This window comes from Rhineura floridana, chromosome 9 (genome assembly GCF_030035675.1).
Source record: "Rhineura floridana isolate rRhiFlo1 chromosome 9, rRhiFlo1.hap2, whole genome shotgun sequence".
Lineage (NCBI taxonomy): Eukaryota > Metazoa > Chordata > Lepidosauria > Squamata > Rhineuridae > Rhineura > Rhineura floridana.
The window spans coordinates 60,741,621-60,760,967 of NC_084488.1; the positions used below are offsets into that span (position 1 = coordinate 60,741,621).

Here is a 19,347-nt window from a genome sequence, read left to right on the forward strand (position 1 = left end):
CTAAGCTCCAACAATCGGATGATCATCAGGGATTGCATAGTACTTTGCATGGAAGCCTCAACAATCAGCTGGGTTCAGCACTGCTACGCTAGATGCCTGCAAACCCCCTTTCTATTGAGCTATATCTTTACCTCCTCAGGTGTAGGGCAGGTGGGCAGGGTTGGCCAAAAACAACCTCATGGACCAAATAAGAAAGCCCAGTAAACCTCATTAGGCCCATGGGCTGGAGATTCCCATTGCTACCATTTATTAATAAGAACATTATTCTTCTGGAACTTTGCAGAAGCCTCTATGTGCTGCTAGGACACATTGGAAGACATGCTTAGGGGGCAGAGGGAAGAAGAGAGAGCAGCACACCCAGCCGACAGTATCCTTGTGTTTCTCATTCTTAGGCCCTCAGAAGCCACTGAGCCCCAATGGCTTGAAGAGATGGTAGTATGTAGCAATCTGGTTTCTCATTAAATTTTGGACAAACAGGGAAATTCTAGCTTTACCACTCTGGCCTCACACAGGATGTTTTATTTAAGGGTGTCCAACCACTCTGTGCTGGGGCCAAATGAAGCAAGTTGGGGTGATTTTACCCTTCTCCAAGTCAAACTGCAATGTCAACAAAGCATCCCAAGTCAGATCAGATGCTTGGAGGCAGTGATGGACTGGATGTGGGCCAATAAACTGAGGAAGAATCACGAAAAGACAGAGAAATTATGTATCCAGAGTCCTCATGTCCAGGAGGTTGGAAGAAGCCCTGTTCTGGATGGTGTTGCTCTTTCCTTGAAGAAGCAGGTCTGCAGCCTGTGGGTACTCCTTGATCCAACATTGTCTCCGGTGGTTCAGATGGTCTCAGTGGTTAAGAGTACCTTTTTCCAGTTCTGACTGGTTCACCAGCTTTGGCCCCTTTTAGACAGAGAAGGCTTGGCCACAGTGCTCCGTGCTCTAGTGACTTCCTGATTGTATTATTGCAATGCACTCAGAAATTTCAACTGGTCCAAAATGCAGCAGCCAGATTACTCGCTGGGGTTCCTTTTAGAACTCATACAACCCGTTTTAAAACAGCTTCATTGGTTGCCAGTTCGTTTCCAGACTCAGTTCAAGGTGTTCACATTAGTGTTTAAAGCCTTAAATGACTTAGGTCCAAATTTATGAAAGACCGCTTTCTTCCCTACAGACCCTCTCAGTTGTTGAGATCAGCAGAGGGAATTCCACCACCCTTGGATCTTCACGGGGAGTGGCCTGGGAGAGGGCATTCTCTGTGGCAGCCCCTAAGTTGCGGAATTCTCTCTCCACCGAGGTGCATCTGGCAACTTCATTGTACAACTTTTAGTGAATGCTAAAGACACCCCTCTTTACCCTGGCCTTTGAAACCTGAGATGTATATTTTTAGAACCCATTCTATTTTCTGTGATGTTGGTTAGGTTGTTTTTAACTGTTTTTAATTATATGTTTTAAAATTGTTGTAACCCACCCTGAGACCTTTGGGTGAAGGGCGGATAATAAATTCTAATTCTAATAATAAAGATCAGGGCCCCTACAAAGCCTCGTATTATTCTGTTTTTCTATAGTCTCTACTTTTCTACTCTCTCTGTTTTCTATGTTTCTCTATTCAAGGTACGTGGATTTTTAAAAAGAGTTAAAAACTTCATTTAACTTTAAAAAAAATTGTCCCATGCTCCTGAAAAAAGAAAATACTCCAGAACTATTTAGCACTCCACAGACAGCATTAAGAACAGTCTCACCTTGTAATGCCTGTTGGAAGCCATCCCTTCCAAACACAAACAAACTGAGCCAGGCAATGTGAAGCTGCTAATGTTTTAAAAGAATATACAAGCAAGAATACACACCACTCAGCCACCTCGTAATTATTTCAAGGTAAGAAAGAGTAAGAGATAAACTCTGCTCCCTTGGAAATATGAAACTAATATGGATTTTGGTGTTTTCGTTGACCTAAGAAAGGCATTGTTAATAAGGATTATGGAGGAAAGTATATCATACTTCCCCCACCAAAAAAGGACCCCAGACCTGCAATTTGGCAGGATTAATCCCTGCTCTAAAGGAGCTCCTGTGCCTGCAAATTTTATCTGCTTCTGCCAAAAAGGAAAAAAGTTGTAACATTTTATTAGATTCCCCATAAGAAAGTATGGAGGAAACACAGAATTCTGATCTACACAGAACAGCTCAGAACCCAAAGCAGGGATCAAAACAGACAGAACAACTCAGAAACAGATCATAATTTCTTAAAAAGCAGAGATTCAAGGCAAATCTTTGGGCCCATGTACACCCCAAGTTTTTGTGGTTGTTAAGAATTGACCCAATTTTTAAAAATTTCCTGCAACAGCTGCAAGAGTCTTTTCAGGACTAGTGCTTAGACAGCTGCTCCTACCTTGACATTTTGTTTTGGATAAAGGAAGAAAAATGGTTTCAGAACTGGAGACCTGGAAAAGAAGTCACACAAAAAAAGGCAAATTAAGAATACATGTCAAATACCATTCAGTAGGTTTTTATATAGTCCCCATATGCATCTCAAAACCAGTTATGGTGTTTAGATATTCAGGGGATATCTTTTTAATACATAAGTAATCCTCCAGATGTTGCTAAATTACAGCTCCCATAATCCTTGACCATTGGCCATGATGGCTGGGACCAATGGGAGTTGGTGCAACAACATTTAGTGAGCTGCACATTAGACACCTCTGATTTAATTATTTACAGCATAGGAGCATTTGAAACTATGCAATATCCCTGCTGATGTGCTTCTGAGAAACAGATTATCTTGACCCATTCCAGTCTGGGTTCAGGCCTGGTTATGGGACTGAATCAGCCTTGGTCACCCTGATGGATGAGCTTTATTGGGAGAAGGACAGGGGGGGTGCAACCCTGTTATTCTTACTTGATCTCTTGGTGGCTTTTGATACCATTGACCATGGTATCCTTCTGGGCTGACTTGGTGAGATGGGTATTGGAGGCACTGCTTTACACTGGTTCCGATCCTATCTCCAAGGTCGTTTTCAGAGAATAGCATTGGGTGATTGTCTTTTGGTCCCCTGGCAGTTGTGCTGTGAGGTGCGGCAGCGTACCTTCTTGTCCCCCATGCTGTTTAACATCTACATGAAGCCCTTGGGAGCAGTCATCAGGAGATTTGGAGTGAGGTGTCAGCAGTACGCTGATGATATCCAACTCTATTTCTCTGTAACATCTGAATCAGGAGAGGCCGTGCAAGCCCTGGACCACTGCCTGGACCCGGTGGTGGGCAAGATGAGGGCCAATAAACTGAGTCTGAATCCTAGCAAAACAGAAGTGCTGTGTTGGTGGTTCCCAAGTTTGGATAATTGGTCAGTTGCCTGCTTTGCATGGGGTCGTACTCCCTCTGAAAGAGCAGGTCCATAGTCTGAGGGTGCTCCTGGATCCATCTTTGTCGCTAGAGGCCCAGGTGACCTCCGTGGCTAGGAGTGCCTTTTTCCAGCTTCGGCTGATAAGACAGCTGCGGCCATTTCTGGACCAGGATAGCCTGACCACTGTTGTCCATGCACTGGTAACCTCTAGGCTCCATTACTGTAATGCGCTCTATGTGGTGCTGCCCTTGAGGTTGGTCCAGAAGCTGCAGCTGGTGCAAAATGCGGCAGCGAGACTGCTCACTGGGGCAGGGTATTGCGAACATGTCACTCCGCTGCTGAAATAATTGCACTGGCTGCCCATTTTCTACCAGGCCAAGTTCAAGTTTCTAGTCTTGGTGTACAAAGCGCTATACAGCTTGGGTCCAGGATACCTGAAAGACCGTCTTATCCCTTATATACCCAGTCGATCACTGTGCTCTGCAGGTGAGGGCCTCCCACAGATACCATCTTATCAGGAGGTCCATTCTGCACAACATAGGAAATGAACCTTTAGTGTGGCGGCACCTACCCTGTGGAATTCCCTCCTCTTAAATATTAGACAGGTGCCATCTCTGTTACCTTTTCGGCTCCTGTTGAAGCCCTTCCTCTTTCAACAAGCCTTTTAAGTTAAGACCTTATCCCACTCTGCATCTGTGTTGGAATTGCTTTTTAGTATGCTTTTAAATCTTTATTTTTAAACCAGTATGTTTTTAACCTTTTTTAAAGATGTCTTGAAAGCTTTTAAAAAATGTTTTTAAAGATGTTTTGTTTTAATGTATTTTAAAGTCTGTTTTTATGATTTTTTAAAATGTTTTTAGTGCTTTTGTTTGCTGCCCTTGGCTCCTGCTGGGAGGAAGGGCGGGATATAAATCAAATAATAAATAAATACATAAACTTTGTTATATCTGAATAAAGCAGCAATTCGCTAGAAGCATATTGACCAGTAAATATTTTCACTGTAGGAACATAGCAATCAGTACATTCTTGAGATTAAGAATATTTTAAGACACTCAACTAAGAGAGCATATAATACAACCGCATATAGAATATACAGTTAATTAATCAATATACTAAATAATTGACCGGAGATGCATAAAATCCCCTGAGAGTTTAAAAAAAACATTGTTATAATCCCTCTTTTAAAAACTTACACTTTTGGACGTCCTCCAACTATTCCAGTGAGACCAGGTGCTAAAAAGGAAACATTTTAAAGTTAAAATTCTAAAGACAGTTCACTGAAAATTAGGGTTGAATAAAAATTTTCTACATTCAGATTTTATTTTTCTCTAAAGCCACCTCACCCAATACGCTAAAATTAAATAACAGTGACATTTCTCCAAGCATGTGTAAACCATTTCAGTTCCTATTAAGACTTGGTAGAAATGTAGGGCAAAAACAGTAAGAGACACAGTATTTCAACAGAGACAGATCTGAAAAATCTAAAGGAAACAAAATAGCTATCCTTCTGACAGAAGACCTGCAGCAGAAGCCAAGAAATTGATGGGAGTCTTTTACTAAATCTGGGAGTCTGAGTGAGTAAGCCTGTCTTTAAAAAAGTACTGATGATATCTGTGTTAAGTAACTATAGAGCTGCCCCCTGCATAAGAGCTTTATTTGATGGGTAAAAATTAACTCAGGATGCTAAACTAATGTAAGACATTTTCAAACATGATACCGAGAGCGATTTTTGTATTTTTTAAATAATGTAATGCGTGTGTAAAACCTACACATGTTAGAAACTGAAATATATTTTCAGTTTTTATAGTTCCTATTTTCTGTCCTAATATCCACACATATTAGGATAATTTAGGAACAGAGCTAGAAACAAAGCCAGGTTGAATTTTGGATAGAATACTCTTTTCACTCCTCTGGATAATCAGGCTCCAGCCACAGCACTTATTACCAACATGAACATTTCAAACTCCAAGACTACAAGCATGTGAAATCAAGTGTTCTATAGTCATTATAATATTGTACACTACATACAAATAATGATGCTACAGAGGTCAATTATAATTGCTGTATTCATTTCCTCTCAACCCAAAAAGATATCTTTTAGGATTATGTATTCAAACATAAATGGGGACTGGTCAAATTAATCTGTTAAACCTAGAAGTAACTTCCAACACACTTGTCATCAGTCATAATATTTACATATACTCAGGCACTTTAAAATCTCAAGCTGCAATAACCAGCTGTCATCATGGTGTCAATCTCTGGTCACTTAGATGTGAAATAAGGGTCAGCACATTAGTTTTGCAGTTTGGAAGTTATTTTATTACTACTCAACTGAAAAAAACATTAATGTCCTGCGCTGACGCTGTTGAAAATTTGACCATAGTTTTACTGTAGCTATCTGAATAAGAAAAAAATGAGTGGGACAGGGTAGGTAAAACTTTTTAATACACTGCTGTTTTGTCAGTCCTGGGTAGCAATTATGAAAAATAAAAGTGGAATTATGCTCAGGATCCTTCAAGTAACTATCACATAATTTTAATGAAGATAAGTTGAAACAACCAAGCAGTGGTTTATCATGATTTTGTATTTCCTGAAAAGAACTTTGATTCATAAGTTTAATTAAGTGTGAAGATTTCTATCCTGCACTTTCTGTCTCCAAAGAGACACTCAAGGAGCATATGTCAAGTATAAAACACTACAAAACAATGAAGCCATTTAAAAAAAAAAGTTAGTTATGATGGGATGTTCTGAAGCAGGGCAGCAAGTTTCTCCAGCTTATGACAGATGGTAAACAATGGGCTGAAGAACATTTGGTTTTATTTTTCTATTCAGGTCAATTGAGATTAAACAGTGATAAAGATCTATAAAAATGCTAAAAGCAGTATAAATTACTGACACTACTACATCTCATTAATGCCACTCTTATGGTAACTTGACTTTTAGAACCCATTATATACTAGTGGTTACACTGGCCTGGTTCACATATACGGCCAAATGACATGAGTGAACCTCTGGCTCATGCATTTCAAAGGAAACAGAAGGAACTGGAACCCGCAAAGGAAAGAGGGAAAATGCAATCCTAAGTCTTTCTCATATAACACCATGTCATGATCGGGTGTTACTTCTGAACCAACTTGCTATGTAACTATTCATAATACTATTCTTTTACCGTTAATAATTTGAAGTTTCTAACAAATCTAATGCAATGCTATTTGATCACATTAAATCATTTTTCCTTTTGGTAAAACAAGCTCATAATCATACAGAAATATAGAGTAGTCCTTGGTTCATCCATAAACTCATTAGTTGGCATTAGGCAAGCTACTTTCTCTGTCTCAGCCTCTATATCTGCTAAACTTTTGGAGTTGTTATAAGGTTTAATGGGACACTGTAAATGAAAAGTTTTGAAGATTTCAAAGCACTAAATTAATGCCATGTGGTTTTTTAAAAAAAGAATCACATGATTCTTAGTTGAAGTGCTTAACCATGCTATTATAGAAGTCCAAATATTTCACTAGAGGGTTTGAGTGAGAAACGACTTTCAATTGGGCTCTTTACCTTTAAATGCCAATGCAGACACCACTGGGTACATGAAAACACTGGGTGAGATCACTGAAGGATTTGGGCCTGGGATGCCATTAATATGCTGATGACACTCCGCTACACACATCTCTTCTACATAATGCCAAGGAGGTTGTGAAGTTTCTAAATTGTGGAGAGGTTGGGCACAGTGATTAATCTGATGTGGGCCAACAACCTGAGGTTAAAACAGCAACCTGCTTTGCATGTCACGGTAAGCCAGATTATGAGCAGCCACTGCAGTCTACATCTGGCAGAGAGTGGGAGTCCATAAGAAACAGGGGCAGAGTTTCTACATCAAATGATCTAGCTTATTCCTCTTAGCAAAGGGACCGAGCAGGACCAGCCAAGGCAACAATTAGGGCAGATGGATGGAGGCAAATAAATTATAATTCATTAACCAGTTCAACTGTTGGTAAAAAGATATTTGGTCTTACCGTAAAATGGTTTTCTCTGTGCATGTCAAAAGCTGATCTCAGGTGGGTAGCTAGCTCCACCTAGCGGTTGAAGGCAGAAGAGTGCTAAAGAGTTGTTGTTTTTAACAAGGACTTCCTGCTCTGTGCAGCTTCTTATTTCAGTTTTTGACAACAAGCCAACCAACAGGAAGAAAGAAAAAAGAGAAATAATAGGAACCATCGACACAAAACAGGAGACAACAGCACTCATACGCTCTCTGCTGTAGGCCTAAGATGAAAAAGACAGTGATGGCAGCCCAGTTCTCCTAGGGAGTGGCCCTGAGATCAGCTTTTGACATGCACAGAGAAAACCGTTTTACGGTAAGACCAAATGTCTTTTCCCCTGTGCATGGAAAAGCTGATCTCTGGTGGGGCATATCAAAGTTGACCCATGTAGGGTGGGAACATTGCTGGGCTGATTACCCTAGTGATCTGGGAGAATGTGCTGTAGCACTCGCCTCCCAAAAGCTGCCTCTGCTGATGCATATGTGTTAATCTTATAGTGTTTAATAAACATATTAGGTGCAGCCCATGTAGCTGCTCTACAAATCTCTGTGATAGATGCGTGGCATGAGAATGCTACTGATGTGGCTGCTGCCCTAGTTGAGTGGGCCACTATCCTGGCCAGCCGGGCTAACTTTAGAGAGGCGTAGGCCAGTGTGACACGTCTTGATCCACCTAGCGAGCGTGGACGAAGACACTTTCTTCCCTAAAGATGCTGGGTAGAAGGAGACAAACTATCTGTCTGATGGAGATGTTTTGTTTTAGAGATATACACTTTCAGGGCTCTTCGCACATCCAGTGAATGCCACGCTTTCTCTGTGGGGTAAATGGGATTAGGACAAAAAAAAGGAAGTACCAGCTCTTGCTGACACTGGAAGGTAGACAGTACTTTAGGATGAAAAGAAGGGACAGTACGTAGGACTACTCTATCCTTATGAAACACACAGAAATTCTTGTCAACAGACAGCGCATTCAACTCAGACACTCTCTGGGCCGAAGTAATGGCCACAAGGAACAAGGCCTTAAAGGATAGGAGACATAGGGAAATTTGACTTAGGGATTCAAAAGGGGGCTTTTGTAGGGCTGTTAACACCTTGTGTAGATCCCAAGTTGGGTAACGATGGATCGTAGGAGGTGCCAATGTCGTTGCCCCATGTAGAAAACGCCTGAGTAATGGATGAGATCCCAGCGGTTTGTCCAGAGATGTAGACAGAACTGCCAAAAGGGCTGAAGCCTGGTGTCTGAGAGTGTTTGGCCTAAGACCCAAGGACAAGCCATCCTGTAGGAAGCAGAGAATGTCGTTTATACCTACTTTCCTTGTAATTAAGCCCTTCTTTTGTGACCACGTCGAGAAGGTCTTCCATGTAGTCTCATACATTCTAATTGTGGAAGGGCGTCTTGAGGCCATCATAGTTTCCACCACTTGAGCTGGAATGCCTCGTTTTAAGAGGCATCGCCTCTAAATCTCTAGACATGAAGTGCCAGCCATCCCGGGTCTGGGTGAAGAAGCTGTCCCTGCAACAATAGGTCTTCCCTGAGGGGAATTTACCACGGAGGATCGATTGACAGATCGACGAGTTCCGGGAACCAGGGTCTCCTTGGCCACCAAGGAGTTAACAGTAGAACTCTTGCCTTTTCGGCTCGGATCTTTTGAAGTACCCTAGGAATGATCGGAAGAGGTGGGAAGGCGTAGAGTTGACCTTGGGGCAACTGGGACGTCAGAGCATCTATGCCTTCCACCTCTGGTGTCACGTATCTGGAGAAAAATCTTTTCACCTGGCAGTTGAGGTGTGTGGCAAATAGGTCCACCTTGACTCTGCCAAAGCGTCTCAGAAAGGCCAACTGGTGAAGCTTCCATTCTCCCTGTTGCACCTTCTGTCTGCTGAGCCAATCTGCTTGGCAGCTGTCCTTCCCCTTGAGATATTCCACAAGGATCAAGTTCATGTGTGTTTCCGCCCACTGGAACAGCAGGGCAGCTTCCTTCTGTAGTTGTGGTGAGTGTGTGCCTCCCTGATGATTCAAATGTGATTTGGCCGATTCGTTGTCTGTCCTGACCAGCACCGCCCCAAACTTTTGATCTCTGTGAAGTGCCTCAGGGCTAGAAGAATTGCACGAAGCTCCAGAAGATTGATTGGAAGTACTGACTCCTGTGGTGACCAAGTCCCTTGTATCATCTGGCCATCGCAAATGGCTCCCCAGCCTATAAGGCTGGCATCTGAGATGATCAGGGTCTGTGGAGGGTCCTGGAATGGCACTCCCCTTAGTAGATTGGGTTTGTGCACCCACCAAAGTAGGGATCAACGGACCAGTGGTGAAAGTGCTACCTTTCGGTGACGCCTGGCTGCAATGTCGTTTTGAAACGGCAGCAGCGCCCACTGGAATGGTTGAGAGTAGTGAAGTGTCCATGGTGTAGTCTGATAGGTTGGGACCATCAACCCCAAGATACCTGCCAGATGTATAAGATCTGCCGAAGGTGAAGATAAGAGCTATGTGACAGCTGTAATTATCTTGTCTACTCTCTCTTGAGCTAACGTTATGAGTCCCTGCTGAGAGTCTATGGTGGCCCCCAAATGTATTATGCAGTGGGCTGGACAAAGCTGGCTCTTGGTTTGGTTGACAAGGAAGCCGTGATCCTTGAGGCATGCTAGGGTGATGTGCAGATCTTCCCAAGCCTTGTGGAGGTACGGAGACCAGAGCAGAAAGTCATCCAGGTAAGGAAAGACATGGACTCCCTGTATCCTGAGGTGTGCCACCAGAGCAACCATGATCTTCGTGAATACTCTGGAGGCAGACGCCAGACCGAAGGGCATGGCCCTGTACTGAAAGTGATCCTCCCCCACCACAAACTGGAGGTAACATCTGTGAGGCGGAAAATCAGGGACATGCAGATAGGCCTCCTTCAGATCAATAGATGAGAGGAAGTCTCCCTTTCTCAATGCCTCTTTGATGGACAGTAAAGTTTCCATGCGGAACCTGAGATATTTTATGAACTGATTTAAGTTCTTCAAATTGAGTACCATCCTGAAAGATCCATTTTTTCACGACGGTGAAGAATACTGAGTAGATTCCTGAAAACCTCTCGCCTGTCGGAACGGGCTCTATTGCCACAACCTGCAGAAGGTGGGCAATCGCTTGAAGAGTCCTTTCCCGCTTGTCTGGAGACATTGAGAGGGGGGAGGGGATAAATTTGGTTGAAGGGATGTGAATTCCAGCCTCAGTCCGTATCTGAGGGTGTGCAGTACCCCTTGGTCTGAAGATGTGTCCCTCCAGCGGTGGCCAAAGTGTTGAAGGTGTCCTCCCACCTAAGGGACCTGGCGCCAGAACTGATGCTTATTCCTCCGAGATTGAGATCCAAAACCCAATCTATTGGGGAAAGGCTGTTGGCTTTTAGATTGTGTACATTGCCTCTTCCAGAAGGGACAGCTGGTACAGGACTCCTTTGCTCTTCTGAATGCCCTGGAGCCTTGAAAGGACTGGGAGGGCAAATAAGGATGGAAAAGTCTATGGAAGAATCTTTTATCATCTCATTTTTTGGCAGAAGGCATAGCTTTCTTCTTTTTCTTCAACTCCAAGACCCCAGCTAGGGCATCGTCGCCAAATAGTTTGCCACCCACATAGGGCTCAGATGCGAGATCAGAGTGGGCTGCAGCATCGGCCTCCCAATGGCATAACCATAAAGTCCTTCCAGTAAAAACACTCGCTGCTCATGACCTTGCCAAAAACTGCATGGTGTCCATGGATGCATCTGCCATAAAGGTCACTGCTCTCAAGATTTTCAGACGAGACTTCCGGATTCAAGCCAGATCCTGCTGCAAGCTGTCCAATAGATCCTCTAGCCACAGCAGGGATGCTCTTGTGAAGACCGAGGAGGCTGCTGCTGCTCTGATGGAGAGTGCACTGGCCTCAAGAATCCTCCTAAGTTCCAGCTTGCACTCTGAAGGATCCTTGAAGTGGGCATCCGAGTCTTTCGGGTTCAAGGACGGATTTAATAAATTGACTATGGGGGCGTCAGCCAGAGGAACCTTGAGTTGGTCCATGATGTGTTGTTCCAATGTATAGTATTTGTTGGCAGTTGCAACCGATTTCTTGAACTGCAGCAGGGCATCAGATTTGGACTTGATCATTTTAGGCGACAGAGATGGAAATTTTAGCGCCCTTGACTTGGGTTTCGGGTCTGGACACACAGCCGAAATTGTAGATGCTGAGGGAGCTGGAGGATCTTCCAGAGAATTTAGGTTCAGAGCTTCCATTGCCTTGCACAGGAGTGGAAGGAAATGAGCCTCCTGGAAAATCCTATTGGTCACGACTTCCTCTGACTCCAAATCTCCACTCCAGTCTCCCTCATCGAGGACAATCAGCTCGTTGTCCGGGTCTACCGTTGCCTCCTCCTAAAGTTGAGGATGCCTGCCCTGTGAGGCAGCAAAAGGATCCAGTGATGCCCTGCCTGGTGGTTGGGGCGCATTTGAAGAAGAGCGGAGTGTAGTGAGGCCCTGCGCCACTTGTGCTCTTGAAGGTGGCGGAGTGGGTGCTGTGGCTGGTGTGTCCTGTGTGGGGTGTCAAGCCTCAGCCACTGATGTGGAAAGATTTCTGGCTAAATCCATTAGGAGAGAATCTCTCAGCTGTTCCTTTAATTGTTGTAGTATGTGCGGTGATAACTGAAACTTTAGAGGTTGAGCATGAGAACAGTGTGGGTTGTGCACCACCCTCTGAACTTGCAATTCCTGACATGAAGAGGGTGAAACAAAGGATGCTTCACCCCTCTTCTCCTGTAACGCTTAGTGAGATGTAGCTGTCTCGAGGAAGCCTTCAAACTCCTCAGAAGACGATGTACAAAAAGTCGCCTCCAGGGTGGGCTGGAATTGGGTGCCTTCCTCCTCAGACAGGGATTCCAGGTCCCTCTGTGACCTGCACATGTTGCTATTCACCTCCTTTGGTGCAGCTCCCTGTGCATCACCAGGCCGTTGCCTGTCATGACTGGTTCCCCTACTTCTCTTAGGTCATTGTGGAGCCACCCTGCCCGCAACAGTACATGCCTCAGCCACCTTGTGCCTGCTGGAAGAGGGGCGGGCTATGGCTACCTCCACCTGGTATTCAATAGAACCTAAAGGCCCTAGGGCCTGGTTGGATAATGGCGGAGGCACAACTTCTATTGTAGTGTGAGGCTGAAGTGACTTAAGTTTCTTTGGTGGGTGGTCTGATTTACGTGTTGCCTTCCCCATGGGCGCAAACCACACTGCGGATCTTATGGGGGCTAAGGGCTGTGATAATAGCCAGACCAGGTGCTGGCGAGCTGAAGGGGGTAATACATTTCCTCCATGGCTGCAGCATCCCACTGAGTCCTTCCGCGGGCGAGAGGATGGAGGAGGGGGTGGCAGGCACTCAGTGTCCTGGGGAGCACGCTGCAAGAAGTATCCCCGCTCACGCCATGAAAGGAGGAGGCCGGTCGGGTGATTGCCAGTAGGCAGGCACAGATGCCCTGAGAAGCGAGGCTGGTGGGGGGGGGCAGAGTCCAACGAAGAAGACAGTGGTCTTGCAGCTGAAGCGGTGGGGCGGCTGCTTTGCGGTTGGCTCAGTGCCGCTACGAAGTCTCAGGGAGGGGGGAGAAAGGTAAAATGACAAACCCCCTTTTTTTGTTTTAAACAAGACACACATAGGAAAACAGTAAAGGAAGGAAAAGGTACAGACACATAATAGGAAAAAAACACCAAACCACACAGACCTGAACGCAGAGAGGAGCTAGATCAACCATTCTTGGTGGAAGGCAGAAGATAAACTGAAATAAGGAGCTGCGCAGAGGAGGAAGTCCTTGTAAAAAAAAACCCAAACCCCTCAACTCTTTAGCACTCTTCTGCCTTCAACCGCTAGATAGAGCTAGCTACTCACCTAAGATCAGCTTTTCCATGCACAGGAGCACACAATTGAAAATCCTAACTAATCTTACACCTGCTTACTTGGAAGCAAGTCTCACTGAAATCAATGCCTCTTACTCCTAAATCAACATGAGCACTGAACTAACAGATAGCTATGACTCTTTGTCAGGACAACATTTATGATACCTATTCGAGAGCTTAAATTCATTAGTAAGAGCCACTTGAATAATGGACCAATATTTAGCAAGACAGCCCATGTTTATAATGTACTCTTGACTTTCACTAAAACTTAAAATACTATTTTTATTTACACTTATGTTCTGAGGAATGGGCTTTTACTAAACAATATTTTTGCAAATATGCTGCATAAGGAAATACGTTTTAAAAGGTAAAAAATTGCTCCTGAAAGCAAACACTATCAGTAACAAATGTCATGATGGTTACATGTGCCTTATCTTAGTAATATTTAATATCATATAGATAAGTATGCCTTTATTTTGCTCTGTTTAGTAGAACATAAATTTATGGCCAATTACAGACTGTGACCATGCACTGACCCTGCTTCTGTAAACACAGTTTAAATCAACAAACAGTGTATTTATTCTGTCTCCAGGCTGCTGCAGAAGCAATAACTGAACAGTTTATTCACATAGACCACAAGGTTAATGTACTCCTACTGTCCCAAGCTGTACAATTACTTAACTATAAAGTAAATTCAATGCAAATGAAGACCTTGAAAGCTGGCCTACATTAAGACTTTTCATATATGATTATTTAAATTTGCAGAACTTCAGCTGTTATTTATGGCAAGATCCACATAAATTCAACAGGACATTTAGGAGTCAATTTGTATTATTTGTTCTAAGGTCTGATATACTCTAATTTTGTTTTAGTATATACATGGTACAAGTTCTGAGCATATATAATATTAAATGTCTACTTTTAAGAGGTGACTTTTATTGAACAAATTACTCCTATTTTTAACACAATGTATAATGCAACTTACGGTTTTATATTAGAGCTTTCCCTATATACTGGTTTTCAGTGAACAAGTCCAAAATCCCAGGACTCATCTGGGACCGAATTTGTGGCACAGCAAGATCCTGAGGGGAGAGGTGGCATGCCAGGAAGTGACTCAACACTGGCCAGTGGGTGGGGCGGAACTTCAGTGAGGGCCAATCAGCAGGCTGCTTGGCTCTTGCGGGAGTTGGGCATGTGAGCAGACCAGAGGGAGAACGAACCTCCATCTGTTTAACCCATGGCCTATTTAACGGAGGCTGCCCCATCCACTGCAGCCTGGGGGGGTGGTGTCACATCACATAGCAAGGCTGTGCAATGCCTGGATCCTGCCCCCATGCCAAGCCAAACCCTTTATGTCACTGTAATCAATAAAGAAGTTGTGGCCTTGTTTTACCCCTTAACTATCTCATGTCTCATTATTTCACCATCTCCGCCCACAGAAATACATCATGCCTGGGCTCACAAATGCTTTAGGACAGCTGTGTTAATTTCAGTGTCTCTAGAAATTTTGTTCTGGAAATGGAAATAAAGATGAATTGATCAAATGCTGCATCCTTGTACTTGTGGTCCACAAATACTTCGCTTATTACATTTAATTTTTTATAGTAAAAATGTGTCTATTTTTTAATACTTCAGAAGTCATTGTGGTCTGCAGTTTAAACAGATTGTATGCATGAGATGTGTAAGCTCCATTATTGTCTCACCCATCTATGGAGCAAATAAATGGACAGATAATAATCCTGCTAGAAGATAAGAGTATGAACCCAAGAAGTGGCAAAGGCTGTTGGTAATAGGGAAACACAAGGCAAAAAAACAGGGGATAGTGTTGAAAGATGAAAGGGGGAAAAAGAAGGAAAGGAAATGTGGAAGAATGGCTGGTAACATGGTTTTGCACAACACTGAGTTTATGAAATAAAAATAGGTTACATTCTATAGCAATTGAACTGTGGACATATAATAGCCAGTGAGAATGTACAATGGCAACTGAGTGTCCTGGCTCACCCCTTCGGAAATGGGATCACTGATGTGTTTTTCTCCATTACCTTTAATGAGGAACTTAACTCTACACGTAGATCAGACTATAGGTTACAAAGATCTCTGATTTCCTACAAGATGTTTCTAGGCATGGCTACACAAGTGAAGACATTGTCGCAACCAATAGACATAACTCTAAGGCCCCTTAAGGAGTCTCAGGATGGGCATGCTACTTGTGTGAGAACTGTCTCCTGGACTAACCAACAGGCACTCCTATGGGAGGGCTGGAGAGCAGGCTCAGTCTGGAGGTATTATAGTACAACACTATTCAGTTGCAGAATATGTTTTTTGAAGCTAACCAAAACTTTTACTGTATATTTTATTTTTAACAAACAAAAACAAGGGACACATTTCTGCATTCTATTTTAAATGAAAGTAGAACGATGATTACTGCTGCTATTAAAAAAATACTATGATATAGTGCATTTCATAGTAGTCCTTACTGCAACTATGTAAAGTAGGTCAATATCATCCACATAATTCAGTGGGGAGCCCGTGGCTTGTCTAGCCAGCCACCTATTGAAGTCGCAGCAGAGGTGACTTTGGAAGCAGAAACTTCCCAATTCAAACCTTATGTTTCTTCACCACTGTGTTATTCTAGCTCTACATAGAATTATATTCTTTATATTTTGAACACAAACTGTAGAGTCGGTTCCAGTTCTGTCTTAATGTTTTGTCCTCTTGAATTTATTTTAAATGAACTGATGGGAGGCCTGGCACCAGGATTGGATTGTTGGGCACCTGCCAAGACCCATACCCCTGCAGGGAGTCTATCGCTACACCACCCTGCTGGCCTCCTGATGCTAGTCCTCTGTGTTGCTTCCACGTCCTGTTCCATCTACCCTCTCTAAGTATGCAAGCAATGGCAAGACTGACAAGACGGTGCAGCATCCTCAATTACTTTATTCCTTCACTCTCGGTAGCTGTGCAGGTTGGGTCCAGAGGGAAAGAACAAGCAAGTGCGGCAACAGTGACAGCGGAGAAGGAAGAGGATCCCATTAAGAGAGGGGATCCCCTTGCCCAAGTGCTCTCCAAAGCCTAGAGCCAATACTGGAGCAATGGATCTGAGAAGTCAGGAAAGGTTACATGTAACAGCTCCACATCTATGTGCTCACAGGATGAAGCACAAGACTTTATATTAGAAGAGTAGACCTAAGAGCATGTTCCTTTCAGATTTACTGGCTTTTGTTTGTCTCTCTTTGTTTCATCAAAGTTAGGATTGTATAAATAACAGACATATCTAACAAAGTTTCTACTTGAAGTATGTAACAGTATCATCTTCTAGACTAACTAAAAAAAAACCCAGATGCTCGGTTTTGGTTAAGGTACAACCATCTTTACACAGTTCAATAACTCTGTTGGTTTATAAAGGACAACAACAGAAAAATAAGGTGACATGCCAGAGACTGAGAGGGAAAAGATTCAAAATTTACCCATTCCTGTTCCAGCTGGGGCGATCTCTCTGGAAAAGATTTCCACTGCCTTTTTCTGCTTATGAAGTACAGCAAGCCAAATAACAACTTCCCGGGGACCCTGTTTTTAAATTTTAGAAGAGAGAGGAGAGAAATATAAAAATCATATATCACGAACAGCTAATTTATTTAATATGTAGCTCTTAACATATTGAAAGCCTAACTCTTATGTGGTAGAAAAACAGAATTAAGATGCTAAAGCAGAAATTAAAAGACACAGCAACTCCTACTATTGTCATTGTTATGTGCCTGCAAGTCGACTACGACTTATGGCAACCCTATGAATCAGTGACCTCCAAGAGCATCTGTCGTGAACCACCCTGTTCAGATCTTGTACGTTCAGGTCTGTGGCTTCCTTTATGGAATCAATCCATCTCGTTTGGCCTTCCTCTTTTTCTATTCCCTTCTGTTTTCCCCAGCATTATTTATCTTTTGATTGATTGTAAATACTAATTGACTGATTATAAATACTGAATTTGCACATGAAATTAAGACGGTAGTTTTAATCTTGGTTTTCAGTATATACAATATCATATATAGCAAATCACCTTTAGAATGCTGAGCATTAAAAATGTGACAGACACATTTCAACTTGCATGTCTTCTTCTAAAAATAATTTAGAACTTTTTAATTATTGGCTTTTATCTATTACATTATGTTAACTTTCACATTGTATTATTCAGTCTGGACTGAAGAAATTTTGAACATAAGAACATTTTGAAATAGAAAAGTACACAGAATCAAGAAATGTATTTTTTTGTAAGACCAGAGTGTTGTATTTATTTAAAAAATGATTTCATAAATAACTTTTAAAACGAAATATTAAATAAATTTGAATAATTTCAGATATACATACAGATTAAGATATTGAAAACAACTTGGGTTTGATGGACAAGTACTGACAGGTCAAAGGTTGCATATATACTCATACTTACTTGGTAGAGGATCTTACTGAAATCAATTATTTAAAAATGTCTATCACGGTTCTTCCACAACATGAGGCAATTTAGAAACAAAATACATAAAATATAAATAACTGTCACAAATTATCAGTAATAAAACCAACTAATAAATCCAGTAACTTAACCAAGTAGCACCCAGCATCCTTGCGCACCAAAGGCCAGGCTTCACAATGCCTCCTAATTCACTGCTGTAAAGGACAGGGATGACCTGCCTTGTCTAGTAACAGCCTCAGTGTTATACAGAGAAAACCTGGCTCCTTCTCATTATCAACTTGATCACACTGAATGATGGTATTTTGGGCAGTATTTGCATAATGGTGTTTATGAAAACTACCTCAGTTATCTTCAAGCTAATTAAATGCACTCATGATAACCAGGGCCCTTCTCTTCTTTGTACAACCATCTCTTACCACCAATGAGAACTTTAAAAATAAGCACAATAATTGCATAGGAAAGCAATATCTGGGGTGGGGTGGGGTGGCTGGGAAGCAAAGAGATAAACCTTCTCTTCCTGAGACACTGCTATCACAATAACAACCACCCCCACGCAGCTGTAATTAAGAAAAACAAGAAACATAGCTACACACTAAGCATTAAACATAACATGTATTTTAACTCTTCATCTCTATTCCTTCTTGCCTTCCCAGTGAGAGGAAGAATATAAACAGGAAGGAAGGGATAGACTGGTAAAATGCATGGGAAGAACAATCCTCTTCTCACTCATATCCATTCTCATGTTCTCTGTTCCTATTCATCTTCCTACCTACAAACTAGAACACAAAACCAAAAGGCTCCTCTTCAAATGCGTGCACTCCTTTTATTTTCCCTTCCTTCAGGGTTGGATGGAGCATAGTTGATGGTGAGTAAAGGCAAATGCAAACAAACAAATCCTTCTCTTACACACCCAACCACATCAATAAAATGTTTCCATGTCCTTTGTACTTACATCATCCTTTTTTTTTCTGGCATGTGGTCCATATGTTTCCTCAGAACCTAAAATCTGTAGGTTAATTTCACTGTAGTCCTCATATCCCAGTTGATCAAACATAATGCGAGTCCTGAAACAAGTGAAATGTATTCAATACTGTTTCTAAATAAATATTTGCAATAACCAAAGTTTGTATAGAGAACTCAGGTCCTGCACGCGTACATCCCATAGACACCTGGTTGGCCAGTGTGAGAGCAGAACACTGGGCTAGAGGCACTTTGGGTGTAATCTAGCAGGGCTTTTCTAATTATCTCCACTCTGAAGTCCAAATTACAACAGGACATCAGCAGATCAAGCCTTTAAGTGGTTCTTTGTGTGTGTGTGTGTGAAGTGGATATACACGTGAGGGTAACAGTTACAGGTATATATGCAGGTGGTATATACCCCCCACACACACACACACTTGTTGCTTACCTCTGCCTCTCAAGGTGCTTTTCTCAACTGATATCTGACACCAGTAGTGAGCCCCCCAGAGAGACAAGTTCTTGGGAAGATTCTGCACCCCCCACTCATGTGCCCTTTTGATACTTTAAATTGCACCCCAACCTTTCTTTATACCTTCAAGACAGAACTCTACCACCATCAAATAGAGTTTGGGCCAGAGAGTAAAGTTTCCATTGGGCAAATGTTAACATAT

At 42.5% G+C, this 19,347-nt stretch overlaps 1 protein-coding gene across 1 annotated transcript in view; it reads right to left on the bottom strand.

Annotated features, from left to right (window-relative positions):
- LOC133364236 (uncharacterized) overlaps positions 1-19,347 on the bottom strand; it is a 96,286-nt gene that overhangs the window by 28,503 nt on the left and 48,436 nt on the right. Inside the window, exons 12-15 of the mRNA XM_061584510.1 lie at positions 18,669-18,780; positions 16,722-16,821; positions 4,520-4,559; positions 2,378-2,429 (exon numbers count right to left, since the gene is read on the bottom strand). Of these exons, the coding sequence (XP_061440494.1) occupies positions 2,378-2,429; positions 4,520-4,559; positions 16,722-16,821; positions 18,669-18,780 (304 nt within the window). The remainder of the gene's footprint in view (positions 1-2,377; positions 2,430-4,519; positions 4,560-16,721; positions 16,822-18,668; positions 18,781-19,347) is intronic.